The following is a 20,711-nucleotide window of genomic DNA, read 5'->3' as shown; positions in this document are numbered from 1 at the left end:
AGAGGCCGACTGAATGATTTTGCGGGTTCTGAATAAGGTGTGTCTGAAATGGAACAGAACACGATTAAAAACGTGCTTGCGTGCAGAACTTGGCCTGCGCTTAGCATATTACTCACATAACGTTTTGCGTAGATGTTTATTCTTGGGCAAACAAGATACATCTCTCTGATTATTTGCAAACAGCTGTAGTTGTATATAGAACTTAACCAATTTTAACCATCACAATGTTTCTGCTTTTTACTCACAAATAACCAGCGGGACCTCCCCACTGGCTTGCTTATTGCGCATTCTTGGGCTAAATATTTGCCCTGAACGCTGAGCGGGTTTTCCTGCTTTAAGTTGCTCCGACAGGAGCCGCTAGGTGTGCAGTCACTTATGACTAAGCTGAATCAGACGCGTATTTGTTTCAACTCGTTCTCATCTCAGCTGCTAATACGGTATTTATGGCCTGATATATTTTTTGAGGAAAGGTGCAGACAAGTGGTACAGGGCTGAATTACCTGCAAGAGGATGAGAGGCCTATTTCCTTCATTAGCTGTAGTTAGGCTTATGAATGCATTGAAGACAATATTAAATTAGGGGAGAGAAAAATAGCCGCTAAACTGTGTATTTTGTTTAACTCTTTTAAGGGCGCGTACTGCGCTGGAACAGATGCGTTACTGTCACGTGCAACCCATCTTTTCGTAGGGACAAAAAACAGCAGGGCACACAGCTGAGGGAAGATAGCTGGGATTTCTTTTCCAGTAATACAGACTCACAACATCCTGCGCTGGGCTTCACTATCAGCACCCTTCTTCTAGAACTTCTAGACGTTCTGGAACTTCTAGAGGTTGATACAATGTGGCCTAGTGGCAATTCAGGTTTACGAAGAGCATGTTTTTTTGTGTCCATGTCTCTCCATATAGGAGATCAGTTACCAATTGCAGAAGACCATATAATATTTGCGTAGTTGAATAATATTTTTCTTAGATTTATTTGTTCTTAAATTGCTTCAACTGCAGTTTGTACTACTGTGTCTATTTTCATTTTATTTCTTGTATGACTAATTTGGAAACAATTTTCAATGTTGTTGATAACAGAAGCCTCTCGAGATTTTTTGATTTCGATGTATTCAAACTTCTTTTTGTGCAATACTATGTCCCAAACCTGCCACAGCCTCAAATGAGGCTAGTAATATGTTAGAAATAAATGTAAAAATATTAAAATCAAATATTTTGCTTCGATGAAAGTGAATCGCGTTGTGCGATATTTGCATATTGGATTCATGGAACTGAAGGAAGGTGAGGTCTGTCTCAGATACAAGGCCTCAAAATAAAGCAGCGCAATGTATACTTTAAGAGGTTATCCAAATAATTACTTTCTTCTGTCTCATTCCCGGGAGAAATGGGTGCTTGTTAGAGGAAGGAAAGAATTTTTATTAGCCGGTTGTAAATATTCTAAAAATAAATTATAGAAAACATACAATCATCGCAAGACTGAAGAATCCGGCAGCTTAATAAGGTTTTTGCACAGTTCTAGGCTACCCGTTCAAGGAGGCTAAACTGTATTGACGTATGACAAATAATATTGAAAATAAACTAAAAAATATTTCATGTGAATGCACTTAATATTCCCGCTGTACCAAACGCGTTTAAAAGAATTCGTAATGAATGAGTCAGTCTTAGCGTTACAGTATTCAACATTACTTATGTTAAGCAGGTGCGATTTCTTCCATCTGTAGAAAACAAAAAATAAATCAAAATACCTCCCAAGACTCTGAAATCGAGTGTGCGATGAAGGCCAAAGGAAAACGGTTGAAGAGTCTTGGACATTACAAAATAAAGCAAAAATAAAATTCACAGGCAGTCGATCTGTCGATCTTTTATTAATGCGTGAGAATGCCTCGTTGCCACTGCAAACGGTTCAAGACACGCTTTCTCGCAATGTTTGATTTCTGTGCTCGTTTTTAGCACTAGATTTCATTTAAGCCCTAGCGAGGGTTTGCGTGGTCCATGCCCAGTGCAGGCCCAGCAGCGTTGGCACTGCTCCATAGGTGGACACGTTTTCTCGACATGACGCCTCTAACGCTAGCGCGATAAAAGGAACACCCAACGCTCATGCCTTTATGAGGTGAATTTAAGGGCCGACTTGTTGCGCGGAACGCCTAATAAATTTTATCAACCCATTTTAGCGATCTCGCAACTCGGCTTCCTCGGGTGCCCCTTGACTTTCCTTGCTTTGCTGGGGCTTGTACTGCGGAGCCTAGCTTTAACGATCGCCGTCGCACTGTTGTCTTGCCCTTTATATAAAGCTACCAGGAAAGAACTCTGCAACGGGAGTGCTAATAACACACTCTCTTGTCACCAGACGCAGCGCGATTCGAAAAAAGATGCGTCTTTTACGTACCTACTACATGGCACAAATTTCTACACTACGCCGTTCCAGTGGTCTGTGCCACTGCACTCAACCTGAGCCATGGCCAGGTTACACCGCCACTCGCCATTCACCGATCCTGGCGGCCAAAATAGGGTGGGTGAGGGGAAACCTCCGCACACTCTACGGTGGGTCAGTTATTGCAGCGTTCCACTTCATAGCCCGAGGAGTCGCGCTAATTACAGGCGCCGCAGCGAGCGGCGTTCCGACACTTGAGAATCTCAAAATGCGCCCGGTGATGCTGATCCTCAGTACCCGTGTTAGAACCCGAGCTCGGCGGCCGCGTTTAGATGGAGGCAAAACGCAAATGCGCCTGTGTGCTGTATAATGTCAGTGCACGTTAAAGATCCCCAGGTGGTTGAAACTATTCCGGAGGCCTCCACTATGGCACACCGCGGTTTGGGTGTCCCCCGAGATATGCGAGACAGTAATTGTGTCATTTCCTTGCCTCAGAAGCCGATTTTCAGTTTTCCGGTGATGCGTGATGGCAGCGCCCGTTAAGGAACCCTAGGTGGCCAAAATTATTCGGAAACGCTCAGCTAGTGCTACCATTTTACTCTATTCCTCTTGTCACTACCATGTTCGTCCTTTCCCTCAAGTTGCGGTTCACGTGCGCATATAGCGCAAAAAAAAATGACTGTGCATTTCGGTTCCTCAAAAACTACAGTCCTTGACGGCGTAGTCGGGGTGTCCACCATGAAATAAAACAATTACTGCTGCTGTTATAAAATGAAATGAAAATTGGTTTCTGAGGAAAAATAATGGCGGAGTAAGTGTCTCACGTATCTCGGGGGACGACTGAACCTCCCCATCAGGGAAGGGATAAAGGAGGGACTGAGAGAAGAAAGGAAGAAAGAGGTGCCGTAGTGGAGGGCTCCAGAATAATTTCGACCATATGGAGATCTTTATCGTTCACAGACATCGCACAGCACACGGACGCATTGCGCTGTTAAAAAAAAATTTCCTGCGTCTCTTCCTCCCCTGCTCAACTTTTCCTGCTTCGCACCAGGGTTGCTGGTCACGCCGATGCAGACGCGGACAGAAACATTTTATTCACTGAGGAGCTCGCGACTAGCAATTAGAGCTTTAAGAACCTCACAACTACAATATCGCTTTCTTTTTCAGGGCGTTAAATTATAAACGACACAAATTAATTTTTTTTCACAAGAAAGTTATAAATTATAAGAGCAGAAGAGCATTTAAACCGGTAAAACGTCGAAAATTCCAAAGCAAGTTTATAAAATGCCAAACACATGAGCCATTTATTAGCCGGCTGTTCGGCGCAGTTTATTGCGGATATTTACTCGATACTTCAATTTGGAACCTTCTTCGTACTATCTCTTAAATACGATTCGTCCATTTAATCTCTATGTGTGTTTGAAAAATTTCATTTCAACCTATGAGGATGAAGCCGGACTAGTTTTTCATTGGTATTGGTAAGAAAACCAGATGCATTTTTGTGAAATATAAGTACTGTCGCTAATTTACCATTCCTTGCGCTGTTTTTATTAGCTATGACATTTAAGTGCCAGATACGAATTTCAGGAATGATTTCAACCAGGTGATGAAATTTTCACCACCACATTAAACGCGCACAACACGGCCAGGCTTGAGAAATTTTATCAAATGTTTTTTATCCAAAAAATTCATGGTATGCATGAATACACCAGTAAAGTGTCGTGCGTAAACATTTTATTCGACACCAACGAAATCATCATCATCATTGTGAACCTGACTGCACTCACTGCAGGGCAAAGGCCTCTCCCATGTCTCTTCAATTAACTCTGTCCTCTGCCAGCGGCGCCCACCACACACCTGCAAACTTCTTAATCTCATCTGACCACCTAACATTCTGCCGTCCCCTGCTACGCTTGCTTTCCTTTGGAGTCCACTCCGTTACCCTTCTGGACAAGCGGTTATCTTCCATTCGCGTAACATGCCCTGCCCAAGCCCATTTATTCCTCTTGATTTCGACTGGGATCTCACTAACCCGCCTTTGTTTCTTCGCCCACTCTGCCCACTTCCGGTCTCTTAACGTTATACCTATCATTTATCTTTCCATGGCTCGCTACGCTGTCCTTAAGTTAAGCTGAACCTTTTTCATTAGCCTCCATGTTTCTGCCCCGTAGGTGAGTACCGGTAAAATACACCTGCTGTACATTTTTCTCTTGAGGGATATTGCTAAACTGCCATTCATGATCGGAGAAACCCCGCCGTTTTCACTCCACCCTATTCTTATCTTTTTAATTATACCCCTCTCATGATCCGGATCAGCTGTCACTACCTGCCCTAAGTTGACCTTTACCACTTCCAGGCCCTCGCTGCCAATTGTGAACTGCTGATCTCTTGCTAGACGGTTGAATATTACCTTGACTTTCTGCATGTTAATTTTTACACCCAACGTTCTGGTCTGCCTGTCTAACTCGTTGATCATGATTTGCAGTTCACCTCCTCAGTGACTCAGTAAGGCAATGTCATCAGCGAATCGCCGATTATTCAGGTATTCTTCGTTAACTGTTATCCCTACCTGTTCCCAATTCAGGCCTCGGAATACTTCCAGTAAGCAAGGAGTGAATAGCATAGGATAGATTTTGCCTCCTTGCCGGACACCATTCGTTATTGGAATTTTATTCCTGACTTTACTGGGGACTATGGTAGCTGTCCAGTTGCTATCTTTCAGTATTTTGAGAAGACGAAACTAGCAAAGTGTTAGTTTGCATACGCCAAGACATTGCGCACGTCCGCCAAGTTCTACAGCCACACAACACAAACCATTACATCTGTTTGACAGTCACGCTAAAAGGACGGGTCTTTTCGATAATCGGTGCCTACATTCCACCTAGAGATGCCATTTATACTTCGTACCTATATTCAGCCATCCAGAGTTGTCCAGCTCCTCATATCATAGTGGGCGATTTTAATGCTCATCACAGTCAGTGGGGCAGTGCTGTTATGAATAACCGAGGCAGGACCCTGTTTGACTTTATGCACTCCCAGAACTTCATCAATATCAACGATGGTTCACCTACGTTTCTGCGGGGTACGTCGTACAGCAGCTGCTTGGATCTGGCGTTTGTTTCAGCAAGTCTCCAGTTTTACGTCAGCTGTCTTCTTGGACATCAAAGGGGCCTACGATAATGTACTTCATGACGCCATCCTTGATGCCCTTGACGACATTGGCGTTGGCGGCCGGATGTATTCGTGGATTGGGAGCTACCTCAACGGCCGGTCTGCTTACATGTCTACGCCTGATGGGGAGACTACCCGTCATCAGGTTTGCCGTGGAGTTCCTCAGGGAGGAGTTCTTAGCCCAACCTTATTTAACGTGGCATTGATTGGACTGCTGAATGAACTTCCCACTAACATTCACATCAGTGCCTATGCTGATGATATCTGCATCTGGGCGTCGGGTTCGACACGTCCACAAATGCGTGCGAGATTACAACGTGCCGTCTCATCTACTTCAAGGTACCTACGGCGTCAGGGTTGGCACTTGGCAGCTGAAAAATGTGCTGTGGTCGCATTCACGCGCAAGTCTGTCTGCCACTACCCAGAAACTCTTCAAGGGGTTGCAATACCATACGTCTCCCATCACAGATTTTTGGGCATTATCATTGACCGCGATCTGTCATGGTCGAGGCATATAAACATGCTAAAGAAATGACTCACTCTTTTTTGCCATGTGCTGCGCTTTGTGGCAGGCATTAAATGGGGCCGAACGGAGTGCTCCTTGCTTCGACTTTACTATACCCTCTTTATTGGCTACATCGTTACAGCCTTCCTGTACTCTCTAACATGAGTATTTCCTGCTTGCGGACATTAGAGAGTGTCCAAGCACAGGCGCTCAAGATATGCCTCGGATTACCACGTTGTGCCTCGAACAAAGGCACGATTGAGAAATCTCGTACGTGCCCAATATCGGTATACCTGTCACACGAACCACTTCGTGTATATTTACGTGCGCTTACACGGCACCATTGTCACCCGCTAACGAAGATTTTTGATGAGCGACCGGACAGCAGTTTTGCACGCGCACTGCGCTTCCATCGCTCCGAATTGCCATCAGACTACGCCCTGCCGCATCATTCCTTGCAGCCCCCAAGGGTAATGGCTCAGCCTTCAGTCTGCCTGCATGTCCATGGCATAATAAAGAAGTCTGCGATGTCGGTTAGCGGACTGAAGCAACTCGCACTTGCCTACATCTGGTCAGAATACCACAAATGTGTGCACGTCTACACGGATGGATCTGCGTCTCCAAATGCATCAACAGCAGCTTTCGCAATCCCTGCACAACAGACGACCCGCAGATTCATTTTGGGACACAAGTCTACTTCAACCGCTGCAGAGCTTGTGGGCCTTCGGGAATCGATTCGCCACATCTGCGGAGAACAGCCTCAGGAGTGGTGCATTTTCACCGACTGTAAACCTGCGCTACACATTTTAGGATGCTTCCTACGCCACACAGCCTACCAAGCTCTGGCTCTTGATATCATTAGTCTCGTATCATTTGTTCAGGGAAACGGCCACCGTATAGTGTTTCAGTGGATCCCGGACACTGCGGACTCGATGTAAATGAGACCGCCGGCGCTGAAGCAAGGAGCGCCTTCAGCAGTGGCCTGTGTACAGCTGTACCGTTCTCTATAGTGGACACAACTTGTCTCCTTTCTTAATTGATGAGGAGGGCGACGGCTAGGTACTGGGCCCTGCCAGACACCCGCCACGTCCGCCTTAAACGGCTAGATACGACGATGACCTTTTCAGTTCCTCGCGGAATACCTCGCCCTATTGCGTGCGTTATCCGTAGACAACGTTTAAACGTGGCATTCACACGCAAACACTTGCACTTAATAGGACAAGCGGACTCCCCGGAATGTACCACATGTGGCGTCCTAGAGACTATAGAACATGTTTTAGTGTCGTGTCCAGCGTATGAACGTGAAAGACTGATACTCGCATCTGCTCTGAAGCCTATGGACACATCGCTCCTCTCTGAGGATATGATCCTCGGCGCTTGGCCAGATAGTTTTAGAACTGTAAAGGCAACGCGAGCGCTCTCACGCTTTTTGAGCGACACGGACCTTGTCTCGCGTTTGTGATGTCAGAAAGTGTGCCTTGTTTTTTTTTAAGTAGCTTTTCATCTGCCTCCTCCCATCATCATCGTCCCCCATCGTGACCTTCTTTTATCTCCTCTTCCCGTCCCCCAGAGCACAGTAGCAGGCTAGATATTTATTTTTCAGGCCAACCTCTCTGCCTTTTCTATCAATGAACCCCCCTCTCTCTCTCTTGAGATAAGGCTCTTCTACACCCTAATTCCCCAATGACTGTATGACTGCTGAAGTTTCCACTGAGTCAAATGCTTTCTCGTATTGAATGACGCCTTCGAAATGTAGTTAGGCAAAATTCCCCATTAATGTGCATTATTACGTTTTAGTTGCGTCCAAATCTAAGGAACGGAGGCGTGTCTTCCGCTTGAGTTTGGGCCATATAATAAATACGAGGAATAATGATGTACCATATAACTGCTTCCTAAGGAGTGCCTGTCATTCGGCCTCTTCTGCATTAACTCACTCCGAACTTCTCATTGGCTGCAGATCAGTTGACCAAAGCAACAGCACGATCTGAGGTGCAGTAAGGGTCCTAAGAATACCTGGCTCCGGAGAGGCGGCTGTTGCAAAGTGAACCTAGCAAGTTAAACGCTATACGTATACATAACCAAAGCTAAATATCCGCAATTCTTCAATGCTTTGCTCATGGCGCATTCGTATGCTGAACGTTTGCCCAGATCCTGTTTTTGTTCTTTAAATGATGCGACGGGATCCGGTTGCTGTGCGGTTAGTTGCCACTCAGCTGAATCAGATGACAGATTTAATGCGGCTTGTTTTCATATCAGCTAATATTAATAATTAGTTTTTGGGGAAAGAAAATGGCGCACTGTCTCATGTAGCGTTGCACACCTGAACCCCGCCGTAAGGAAAAAAATAAAGGAGGAAGTGTAAGAAGAAACGAAGAAGGAGGTGGCGTAGTGGAGGGCTCCGGAACAATTTCGACCACCTGGGGATCTTTATCGTGCACTGACATCGCACAGCCCACGGACGCCTTAGCATTTTTCCTCCATAAAACCGCAGCCGCCGCGGTCCATATCAGCTGCTAATAGCGTATTTATGACCTGATATGATGGACACATTTCGGGGCGAAATGTGTCAAATGAACCTGTTTCTCTGAAGTGCATCCAAAACACCTAGGCAAAGGATTACAGTGCCGTAGACTTTAGAGTTTAGAGTTTAGAGCAATGTTCCAGGAACGCCTTCCTAGCCCACATTCGCTGGGAAGTTGGGCACCTGCCCTGAAGACGGTTATATCCACTTTCCGGGTGGGCGTCAGGAAATATTCCACCGGCGAATTCTTTACAAGTGTCAGAAGAATATAATCATATCAAAGAGTTGTATTTGGGCTTCATATTTTTCTCTTTAAGACCTCAGCTCAGCTACGTGTCGTGTCAGAATTTTTCATAGGGAGAAGGAAATTTAGCTACACATACTACATCTTCCACCAACTAAACGCGGCATTAGGCTTTGCGATGCTGATTTACTGAGATGGAGTACAACCAATTTAAGAAATAAAGAGAATGTTTAAGAAAAAGACTGAAAACCAGCCTGCCGACCGAAAATTAAACCGAATACACCAAAAAACTTACTGTCTGGTGTGGCATCTGATTCCGTGGAAACATTCCCCTTCGTAGTAGTCGCACTCGTTGTGGATGTTTCTTCAGTTTCAGTACCTGTTGGTTTTGGGCACAGTGAAAGGCGCCTTTTTAGACAGCAGTACTAACTGTAAACTCGGAAGGGCAAGATGGCTTCCAGCGCTACAGAAACGCATTGAGGAGCCTACCGCTAAAAACCTCTTAAAATAATTTTTGTTATAATGATGATGGCAGAATTGGGCTGTGAGCAAGACCCCTCCATGGCACTCAAGTTAGGGAAGATGGCTAGGAACACATTTCCCTTATGATAGATCCACAACATTCTGCGCTTTGCAATACTGTCAGCCCCGCCGCCGAAAACGGTCGCTGATGCTACTTTGTGCAAGATGTGCAAGTGCAAGATGGTCATCTCGACGCCGCGACAAACTGGTCGAGTGGCAATTGGGGTTCGTCTATGGCATATTTCTTGTTTGTTATTCTTCCTCAATGTCTTTCCGAACAAAAGGCCAATTGTGCTGGTACAAATAAAAAAGTAACCCCGTTATGCTCGAAGTTGAGAAAAATTGCCGTTAAGGAAAGAGACCGCTTATATCTGAATTTATCTATTAAATTGAGTAAGATTAATTACATTTCCATTTTTTATTTTTCAGAGATGCTCAGGTGTTACGCCGTCGGTAAATTGGCTGTTGTTATCACCCCTACAGGCCACGAGCAACTGCACTGACGGATAAAATTTACTGTTCAGGTTGGAGGGTGAGTTTTCATGTTTTTGAGATACAAATCTACTGTTTCCTAGGGCTTCCATTGCAGTTGGAGCTTACGGAATTATTAAATATAAATACGTCCATTACCGCTTGCTTAGTTTCGACGGTGATTATCGAGAAACGCTCCTGCTTCTAAATCTGCGTGCCCTTAATCTAGGCCGTTAAGGGCTCCGTCTTCCATGGTGGCCAAAATATTACGATTAACCAATATTTTCAGCATTGCTTCAGCCTTGGCATGAGAAAACCAGAATTTCTCGCTTCTTACAAGAAAAAAAAGGCTCTCTCTAATTTGAGTGCATTTTTCGAAGTCAGACAATGCTTGTTTCACTATAAGCTTCTCCGGCCAACCTGTGAGTAAAGTTTCGTGCACGAACTTCTCACATCCCAGGCGCTCTATCTACTCCTGAACTGCATTTTCCAGATGGTTCCTACTCTAGCTTCTGCAGCACATGTGACATGCCTATTTTCATGAGTTCTTTCTTGTGGACTTACTTTGACTTGTATTGAGTTTTATCACAAACTCCCGGTGCCTCCTCACATTCAATGTTTTATAAGCCTTGGTAGTGCAGCAGATTGAGCTGCTCTGCAAGTCCATCACTGCTTGTCGAAAACCGTTAAAATATCCATACTGGCCGATGATGCCAGACCACGTGAGGAAAGTTTGTCGGCGGAGAAATTGCAGCAAGTGTACAGACGTCCAGGCGTGAATTGGATGAATGCAGGCGTAATGCGAACGGAAATAGAAGCCCTTGCTCGTGCTTTTTATAAACTGTAATAGCATCTCGCGCATGCCAATCTCAATAAACAGCACTCAATTTTAGCCTTTTTGATAACGTCCGGTAGCAACTCGAAATTACGGCTTTGTTTTAATATTATATTTATATTTTCAATAAAGCAGCCTCGAATATTCTCAGAAGCAGCTAATATTTGTATTGAATATTCTCAGAAGCAGCGAATTTTTGTGAAAATATTCTATTCGTATTCGGTTTTGTTCTCTTGATGTTAGGCTGGAAATCAATTAGATTTTGAGCTAGACGCTGTTTCTGACGCTGAATAGAGTCGCTGCGCGTTCCCCTGGCTTCTATCCACATTATTATAGCAAAGTCTACACTATTTGCTTTCCATTCGGTTCAAGAAAAGTACTATTAGCATGCCCCTGAGTTCTCGATAGGCAGCAAAGCATTGCAATTTTTCCAGAAATACATTTAATTCTCGCAGCTGTTAAGCACGACCCGTACGTGGGGAGTGAAATAAGTAGAAGAAGAATGGCCCGGAGTGCATTGAGCGGGCACTGCCATGTCATGAATAGCAACTTATCAGTATTTTTTTAAAAGCAAAGAATAAGATAACTGTATATTACTTGTACTCATCCAAGAGGCAGAAACGTGGAGGTTTCTTTTTTAATGGTTTTGGGGAAAGGAAATGGCGCAGTATCTGTCTCATATATCGTTGGACACTTGAACCGCGCCGTAAGGGAAGGGATAAAGGAGGGAGTGAAAGACGAAAGAGGTGCCGTAGTGGAGGGCTCCGGAATAATTTTGACCACCTGAGGATCTTTAACGCGCACTGACCTCGCACAGTACACGGGCGCCTTAGCGTTTTGCCTCCATAAAAACGCAGCCGCTGCGGTCGGGTTCGAACCCGGGAGCTCCGGATCAGTAGTCGAGTGCCCTAACCACTGGGCCACTGCGGCGGGTACAAAATAGAGCTAAACCTAGAATGTGAACAACGCCCTGAGCCTTGGTTAAACTCTATAAAATAATAGGTTAAACTCTAAGAGTCAGGAAGAGGGTAGAGTGGGTCAGGGAACAAACGCGAGTTAATGAAGTCCCAATATGTATAATGTACAAGAAATTATTGTGGCCAGATTATGTAGTGCGAAGACAAGATAACCCATGATCGATAAAGGTAACGCACTGGATTCCCATAAAAGGCAAGCATAGAAGGCGGCGGAAGCGAGTCAGGTAGGCTGGTGATAAATTTTTGAGAAAAGGTGGCACACAAGTGGCACAGGGAAGGATTAATTGAGAGGTGATGAGAAAGGCCTATGTCATCCTTTAACAGTAGTTGGGCTGATTAATGTAATTATGATAATAATATTTAATAAATATTTCGAGGGAGAGAAAAAATAGCATCCAAACTAAGTATTTTGTTTAACTCTTAAAAGGGCACATACTGCACTGGAACAGATGCATTACCGCCACGTGTAACCCATCTGTTTGTAGCGACAAAAAACTGCGTTTCTTTTGTTTGGTAGCGGCCTTCGTTCCTTAGATATACGACAGCTCACCCCACACTCCATTCGTCTTGAGGGGGAAAGGTAATGACAAGAAAAGCCGTTTAGACTTCTATGGAGAAAGCTGTCTTTTTCCCTGTGAGTGTCTTCCGAGACAGCTGCCGAAGGGGAGGATAACTAAGGTCATTTTCAAGCAACATCGACTTGTGTGCAAATTGCTAACGAAAGGCTGCGTGAGAGTTGGTATACCATGAAGAAGACTGCGGTGCTACACAGAAAGAAAACGACTCACAGACAAGCGTTTCAACTTTTCAGCTTGAAACCATGCAAGATATTTACCACAAAGTAACGCTTCCACACATCCTTATTTAGTTATTAGCTGCAAATCAAAATGCCTATTTCGTTTTAAATGAGTATGTTATCCGATCATCTAAATAATATTTGTTGATTCACTGAATCTAAAACTGGGGGAAGTATTTCGTTATCCTCTCAGATAATGTAATGTTGGACGTTAAAAATAATAAGAAAAATAAACGAACCGTTGTTAGTGCTGGTAAGCATAAAAGAAAACTGAGCCGCGCTGTACGGTTCTGTTTCATATTACTGTTCCGAGGAATAGAAAAGACGACAGATTATTTGGGTGGTATAGAGTTCTTCGCTTCTTATTTATCTTCAAATAGTCTCAACGTAAGTATTCCATGGGCGATCGTCTTGCGATGCGGTTAATAATGACAGCAACTGCTAAGAATGCGGGAAACATAACCCCGCCTCTCTGAAAACGCAACGATTGAAAAGGACACCGCGAAATGTGCGAAATTCATTAAAAGAAAACTTTCCATGCTAGATAAGGAAATGCCTGATGAATAAAACTACATTGAGCACCCTTTTAAACCATTCGTAATAGCTGAAACTAAAATACTATAGCCCGATGTTTACCAGAACATATAATTTGTTAACTGAGCTTCAAACTTCAAAATTCGGCAAGATTAACAAAGCCCAGCGTTTTTTATGGCACCGTTCAGAATTATGCAGTGCATATTTCGCCTGCACAACGCTATTTATTTTCGCATAGTTGCAACTTACCTAAGGGGGTGGAGCTGTCACCGATGACTTCATCTAACAGAGAGAACCATAAGCTGTGATTAGTTCCTTCCGAACATAAATCCGAACATAACTATTTTATGCCCAATCGTCTTGTGATGCTGTGAATAATAACAGCGACTACTTTAAGAATTCGGGGAGATAACCCAGCCTCTCTGAAAGCGCAACGATAGAAAACAATTCTGCAAAATGTAAGAAATGCATTGGAAGGAAACTCCATGCTAAACTACATGCTAGGTAAGAAAATGTATGATGTATAAACTGCATCTAGAACCCATTTAAATAATTAGGGATAGCTGTTAGTAATATAATGCAACCATAAGGTGATCCGAGCACATACTCATATAACGGTGCTTCGACGTTCAAAATTCTCAAGAATATAAAATCTAAGGGGATGTAGCTCCCAGTGATGACTACATGTAGGATATAGAACCATAAGTCATCATTAATTCAGTGTTTATGTGTAAAAATACTGAAAGCTGACAATGAATAAGTTAATAGGCATTCACGATTAGAGTCTATTTAGAGTCTATTGCAGGAATAACCGCACTTACGCCTTATCCGCTAAATATAATAACCAGGTAAGAAGGAACAGCACGCTCTTGACTGTTTACCCGGCGTGCTAGCAATATTGATTTCGACATAACTGATCGGCGCCTTAGGGTGCGCTCTCTCATTTTCATTGGTGGTAGGAGTCACGGGTGATTTCAATTATTTCCCCTGTCGTATAACATAAAAACGCCAATAGAGCGCTCCCTTGTTTTTGCATTTCTCTAGCGATAGGATTAGGCAGAGATTCTTCTCCCATATCTAGGGTCATCGTCGAAGGATATTTTGTTCCGCATTGGTAAACTTATTATAGAAACTCCACCAGCCTAATCCTACTGTTTTTACGCAGTTCAGAGAATTTGCCTAACGTGATATGACAATCACAAGAGGAACAAGAGCATTTAAACTGTTGTGAACGTGTTGAAAATATTACGGTGCAGTTTACTTCCTGAAGAGAGATAGCAAGGAATAAAAGCACTACTAATGTCACCCATTCTAGCTTCAGAACTTGAGCAATGTTGATTAATTTACGAACTGCTCAGAACTGTCTGTGTTTTAATGTCCAACCAAGAAGTAAATTTTTGCATTATATAGCCATCAAAACATCTTTGCTAAGTAATTTATATCCTCTCAATAGCTCGTTTCCTACATTAGGTGCATGGGATTTCTGGAACATCTCTTTTACCCGCACCGTTTAGCCTGTTACGCTCGCTGACACCCGTCTGCTCAATTTCACATCGTAAGAATCTGCTGAAGAACACCGAAAACAAGAAAAAGACACCTAGAGTCGACAACTAATTGACCATTCTACGCAGCAGCTACTGTCAGTTCGCACTAGGAAATATTCGTTCCTGATATCATATGCTAATTCAATTCCATACCACCATTTGTCCAGGTTTTCCTCTCCTGGAATGCACTGGGTTACCCTAAGAAACAACAGATGATGTTTCATTCGGACTACGTGTGCTTCCCATATGTGTTTATTTATTTCACACTTTGCTGCACTTCCCACAACATATTTTCTGCCATTGATGGATACACACAAATTTCTACACCATGGAAGTACTGGCAAAATTGAGCATGTCTATGCGCTCCTTTCAAATTGCTACATTAGAAGTTATCCTTACAAGAGCAGCCGTATCGTTAAAATATGTCTAGGACAAACACCCTCGTCTCTGAGCTGTCGCATTAGATGCATGTCGTGTTTAAATGCTGTACATTGGGTATATTTTTCAAATGGTAATTGGCCACAAGAACCAATACGACTCGCTAAAAGGCTCCCTCGCGATTTGCCACCAATGACTATTAGAGAAATGCATCCTTTCGAGGGGGCGCTCTTGACCTGGGTAGGAGACCTTCATCGGTGGCAGTTCTTCGCTTGTACGACAGAAGAAATGGCATTCAAAATTTTGTTTTTTGAAAACCCTTGAATGTTTTCGGTGTGGTTATTTTATACATGTTCAAAATCGCCAGACAGCTGAAAATTTTACCATGTTTTTGCTTACCTCACGCAATTTTCAGTGCGAATGTGTGGAGTAATTTCGGAGGAGTAAGATACCCTGCCAGTCATGGTTGTTGTGCCAACAAATATTACATTAAAACTACCCAGGAACGTTTCATTAACCACTAATTCGGAAGTATCATTTGTCATTTAACGACCACAAATGAATTAAAAAGAAAAACATCTGGTGCTTCAAAGTGGTATCATTGAACATTACGCCTAATGCACCCTAAGTCCTCAATATGGGTAATACGTTGGACCACCTTAGCGAGCAATGGGTTCCTTACACCACCTCGCACGTTCACTTAATGTCACCAAAACACTTACCGTTCACTGTAATGGTGTCATTAGCCACTCCCCCTGAAACAGACAGTAATACCGATAAATTATTCGCACTATATAGCACACAAAATTTCCGAGGCAGACCAAAACCAAAACAATTGCAGGTGCAGTTAAGCTCCTCCCAAATTGTATGACGATATAGTGTTAATGGTTATTTCCTACTTTAGTTCTTAAATAGTTTCTCGTTTGATTACAAAAACTCATCAACATAGTCAGTAGGCATACTGGACAATGTCACACGCCTCAAAACACAGATGAACCCCTTTAACCAAGTCGAGCGAACGTTTTACGGTGGCGTAGGAGCAGCGTGTCTGAATCGGAACACAAGGTTCATGGGTTCGATTCCAACTAATTAACTCAACTTTCTTCTGAGCCTGAAAAACACAATTTAAATTTGTGTATGTAATATTAAAATATCTTTCAACCAACAATCTCAAAGACAAAGTTTATCTCTAGTTTTAATCATTTTCATTCCACAGCCTAACGTCTGACGTTACAACCATCTCGAACAAACCTCACTTATTGGAACAACGCGCACAGTGTTTCCTCCGAACCGCCGCTGTAACACTGTCGCGTTAAAATTAGTCTTTTCTCAGCACCCGGAAATGAAGCTTAATACTAAGACCTTAGATACTCATTATGAAAAACCTAACACTGGCGAAGAAAAGGAAGAAAAGTAGGGTAAAAAACAAATGACGTTTCGGGACCATTACGGGTTCCTTGTTTACATATTAACACGAAAAACGAAACGGCCATATTTATACGAGTAAAGGTCACTGTAATGAGCATGCGTGTGCTGCAGGCATGGGCCCACATGTCCGATTAAGTGCGTGCGGAGTTGATTGGATACGGAATGATTCTAGGAGTAAGCTGGATGATAATGATTTCTCAATGAATATGATACTGGCTGCGTCCCAGGCGATAATGTGACCGGTGCACTTTTAGTGATCTGCCAAAGAGTCTTCCTCGGTGCGCCGCTTGGCAACGCCATTTTTGTGCCCCCTGAGCCGTCTCGTGTAGTCCCCAGTTTCGCCGATGCAGGCTGCGTCGCAATCCTGACAAGGAATCTTTTATCTAGTTATGCCCCGAGTTATCTAGTGCTATCTAGGTTGTCTTTCACTCGCACAAGTTGCTATCTGAGCTTGTTTGTAGGCACGTGGCAGATTTGAACATCATAGTGACTGAGGATTCTTGCCAGTGTTTCGCTCACACCAACTGCGTAAGGAATGACGGCTCGCTTCCGCTCTTCCATCTCAGTTACTGGCAGACAGCCGGAGAGGCCGTCTGAATGATTTTGCGGGTTCTGAATAAGGTGCGTCTAAAATAGAGCAGAACACGACTAAAAACGAGCTTGCGTGCAGAACTTATCCTGTGCTTAGCTTATTACTCACATAACATTTTTGTGTAGGTGGTTATTTTTAGGCGAATGAGATACATCCCTCTGATTCATTGCAGACAGCTATAGTTTTATATAAAACTTAACCAATTTTAACCGTGAAAATTTTTGTGCTCTACACACACACACATTACTAGCGGCAACTCGTCACTTACTTGCTTATTGCACATTCTTAGGCAAAATATTTGCCCTGAGCGTGTTTTCCTGCTTTAAGTTGCTGCGACAAGAGCCGCTAGGTGTGCAGTCACTTATGACTAAGCCGAATTAGACGCATATTTGATTCAGCTCGTTTTGATCTCAGCTGCTAATACGGTATTTATGACCTGATATAATGAATATATTTCTGAGAGAAGTGTTTCAAATATACTTTCTCCAGAGGAATATATTCAAAAAACATCTATGCAAAGAATCACATCACCATACACTTTAGAGTTTTTCCCTGAGCTTCGTATTTGATGATTGGCGCAGGGCATACTACCGGACTCCATCAAGACGCTATTGTGGCCGCAGGGCAGTGTGCGCACTCGTGAGCCTCGTGAGCGAACATTGGTGAGCCTCTGTGCATTCCTAGAAAACACGGATTTACGTCCCGTCTGTTCTCCGTCAGGTAGTTACACACCGTTACCGAACGCTCCGCGAGTTCTACCTTGAACGATTAATAACCGGACGCCCCACTCCAGTTCTAGCCAAAACAATGCTGTGCGCGTGTGTGATTGAATTCCTCTAAAATGAACTAATCACGCGCACAACCTGGACACATTTCTTATTGTGTAAACAGTTTGTACATATTACTTCTCCCCCTATCCTCTCTTCCTGCCCCCTCACCTCTTTCATTTCATTTCTCCATTCTGCCTGCTGTCCTTTATTTCCGCTGCCCCAGCTCAGGTGCTTCAGTATCGGTGGCAGATGCCGGGGCTAGCAAAAATCTTTTCTGTCCTTTTTACTATTATTTTAATAAACAACCACCACCACCACCACCATTTGATGATCACGAGAAGAACGTGGAAGCTCACTGTTATGTGGTGGGGCAGTGTTAAGAATTGTGCACATGATGATTTTCTCTCAAAACGCTTTGCATTTTGAGAGCGCCACCCCATCATGGGTGGCGCTCGATTATGTTTACATGAAAGGAACAAAACCAACAGCCTTGATTTATTTCGGTTTACGCGCCAAAATAAAAAACGGAGAGCTTGAAATGAAGGAGTTAATACGCAGTCGGTATTCCGTATCATAGGCACAACATATCATCTGAAAGTGTGTTGTTCAGCACTATACTTTTTGGAATTACGAAAAACTCGCCTTTGCCTTAGACGGAGCCACCTTCTGCCCTCCTTCTCCAAAGCAATATATTTAATGCCGCCGCTTTATTTTTTGTTTTGGGGGTGTGCACTGTTTAAAATATGTGTAATAGAGAAGCAAGTTGGTCTAGATGGTGCTGGCTCATGACTGAATAAACAGGTACTTCATGAAAATATATGGTAAACGTTAGAATATATTGCAAAAATAATGGCGCTTGCGCGTTTACAGGCAAACATGATATTCAGGCGAGAAGGAGCAGGGCGTTCTCGACTGCCGGCACTGAGTGCTAGCGAGCTTAAGTTGGGTCTAGAGGATGGGCGCCTCGGGGTCTGCCCCCCCCACGCTCATTCAAGATGCTGGACAGGTGATGATATTGATATTTTGCCCCAGTTGTAAAACTTAACAGTGCTAATAGTGAGGACCATGACAATGCGTTTCTCTAGCGACTGGATTAGGCAGCGTTTTTTCTCCCATACAAGGAGTCAGTGTCAAAGATTATTTTGCCCGCACTGGTAAACTCGCTGAAAAGCTGCACCAGCCCTATCCGCACTTCTCTGCGCCGCTAAGGGCATTCGGTGATCATGATATGACAATGAGGAGAGGAAAGAGAGTGTTATAATTGATGTGAAATTCTTGGCAGTATTACGGTACAGTTTTTTTTTGCCTGAACAGAGATACTAAGGAATAGAAACATGACTACAGATATCATCCTTTTAAGCTGATTAATGGAAAACTTGAGAAGCTTTCCTAAATGTTTTAGGCTTAGCACTGAGTTTAGATTTCCCCAGGTTTCATCGTCGCATAGGGTATTCGAATATCATTTAATGTATGCGACTTGTCCGGTTTTCGCGGAGCTGTTGAGGAATGTCGAAAAAATAGGAATTGCTCAGTACTTCCAGCCTCTGAATGTCCAAGCATAAAATAAATCCTGGCATTACATAGCTGTTACAGTAGCTTTTTACACATATTTAGAGTTTCGGAATGACGCGTTTTCTATATTAAGTGCAAGGAATTTCTGGAAAATGTATCTTTTCTGCGCCGTAGAGCCTATTATGCTCGCTAACACCGACACGCCCAATTTTACATTGTCATATTCTGCTCAAAATGCAAGCAGGAAGAAAAAGGCAACCTCAGTCGGCATCAAAACCAACCTTACCACGCACCGACTACAGTCACTTCTTACTAGGAAATATTTATTGCTGATATACGTTCACATCATTCCTTACTACCTTTTGTAAATGTTCCCCTCTGCTGCAGTCCAATCCGTTACCCTAAGGAACCACGGTTTATTCTCCGTTCGCATTATATTCTCTGCCCATGTTTGTTTATTTTCTGCGATCTCACATAGGATATCAATATCGCATTTTTGTTCCTTGATCCTAAGTTTTTTCTGAGTTTCTCTTAAACTTACACTTCTCAATGTCCTTTTCGCATTTCGTTGCACTTTCCTCAACATAGCTTCTACCATTCGTGGCTTGGCTCAAGTTTTTGCTTCGGGGGGTAAGTATTGGCAAGACTGAGCATGTGTTTACTTCCCTTCTATTCTCTACTTAAGACGTTGCATATTGAAGAACGTCCGTATCATGAAATTATCTCTAGTATAAACACCCTCGCCGCTTATGTGTGACAGTCGAAGCTTGTCGCGTGAAATGCTGCACAACGAGGATACTCCTCAAAGTGTTGTTGGTCACAAGCACTATTACGGATCATTAAAGTGCTCCTTCAAGTTATGCCGCGAGTGGCCATATGACAAAAGCAGGCTACGGAGTAAGCGCTCTTGAAGTGGGTACGGTGCCTTCATCGACGTCAGTTGTATGGTTGTCGGAAAAATACAATGCCTTGAAACATTTTATTTCTTTATAAATCCCGAGGGTTTGCCTAATGGTTATGTTTTTGTTTCTTTCACGCAACTTTGGGCTGTCAATCTGTGGAAGAATTTTGGAGGAATACCAATACCTGTCGTTCATGATTGTTGTGCAAACCAAAGGTTACAACAAAACTGTCTGGACAGGTTTTATCAGCTACTCTACTCGGAAGACTCATGTGTCATCAAACCACCACAGACGCAATAAAAGAGAAAAATCTGGCGATTTCTGCTGGTACCATTCAACCTTGCACTTAATGCACCCTCAGTATATGACCGCCTTAGCGAGCAGTCAGTATCTTGCGCCTTCTTACGTGTTATTTTATTTTCACTAATACACTTACCGTCGTCTATAATGGTGTCATTTCCGCTTGTCTCTGTAATGGACAGTCATATCGATAAATTATTCGCACCGCAGTATAGAAACTTTCGGAGGCGCAAGGAAATCAGAGAGATTCTGGGGGCACTGATGCTCCAGCCAATGGGTTTGACGTTACAACGTAAACGTTCTAAGCAAATTTATTTCTTAGTTCTTCATTACAATTAC

The 20,711-nt window shown here is 43.4% G+C and overlaps 1 protein-coding gene across 4 annotated transcripts in view; it reads right to left on the bottom strand.

The window, feature by feature from the left end:
• LOC144101577 (uncharacterized) overlaps positions 1-20,711 on the bottom strand; it is a 76,848-nt gene that overhangs the window by 34,040 nt on the left and 22,097 nt on the right. For 2 of the 4 annotated variants that reach the window (XM_077634727.1, XM_077634728.1), the window contains 4 exons: positions 20,509-20,541; positions 15,591-15,623; positions 13,196-13,228; positions 9,107-9,190 (listed from right to left, as the gene is read on the bottom strand). In XM_077634727.1, coding sequence (XP_077490853.1) covers positions 9,107-9,190; positions 13,196-13,228; positions 15,591-15,623; positions 20,509-20,541 — 183 coding nt within the window. The remainder of the gene's footprint in view (positions 1-9,106; positions 9,191-13,195; positions 13,229-15,590; positions 15,624-20,508; positions 20,542-20,711) is intronic. The other 2 variants (XM_077634729.1, XM_077634730.1) reach the window with 2 other exon arrangements.

The sequence above is a fragment of the Amblyomma americanum genome, chromosome 8, assembly GCF_052857255.1.
Source record: "Amblyomma americanum isolate KBUSLIRL-KWMA chromosome 8, ASM5285725v1, whole genome shotgun sequence".
NCBI classification, from domain to species: Eukaryota; Metazoa; Arthropoda; class Arachnida; order Ixodida; family Ixodidae; genus Amblyomma; species Amblyomma americanum.
Note: the sequence above shows the minus strand (reverse complement) of the source record. Positions and strands in the feature narration are given on the sequence as shown.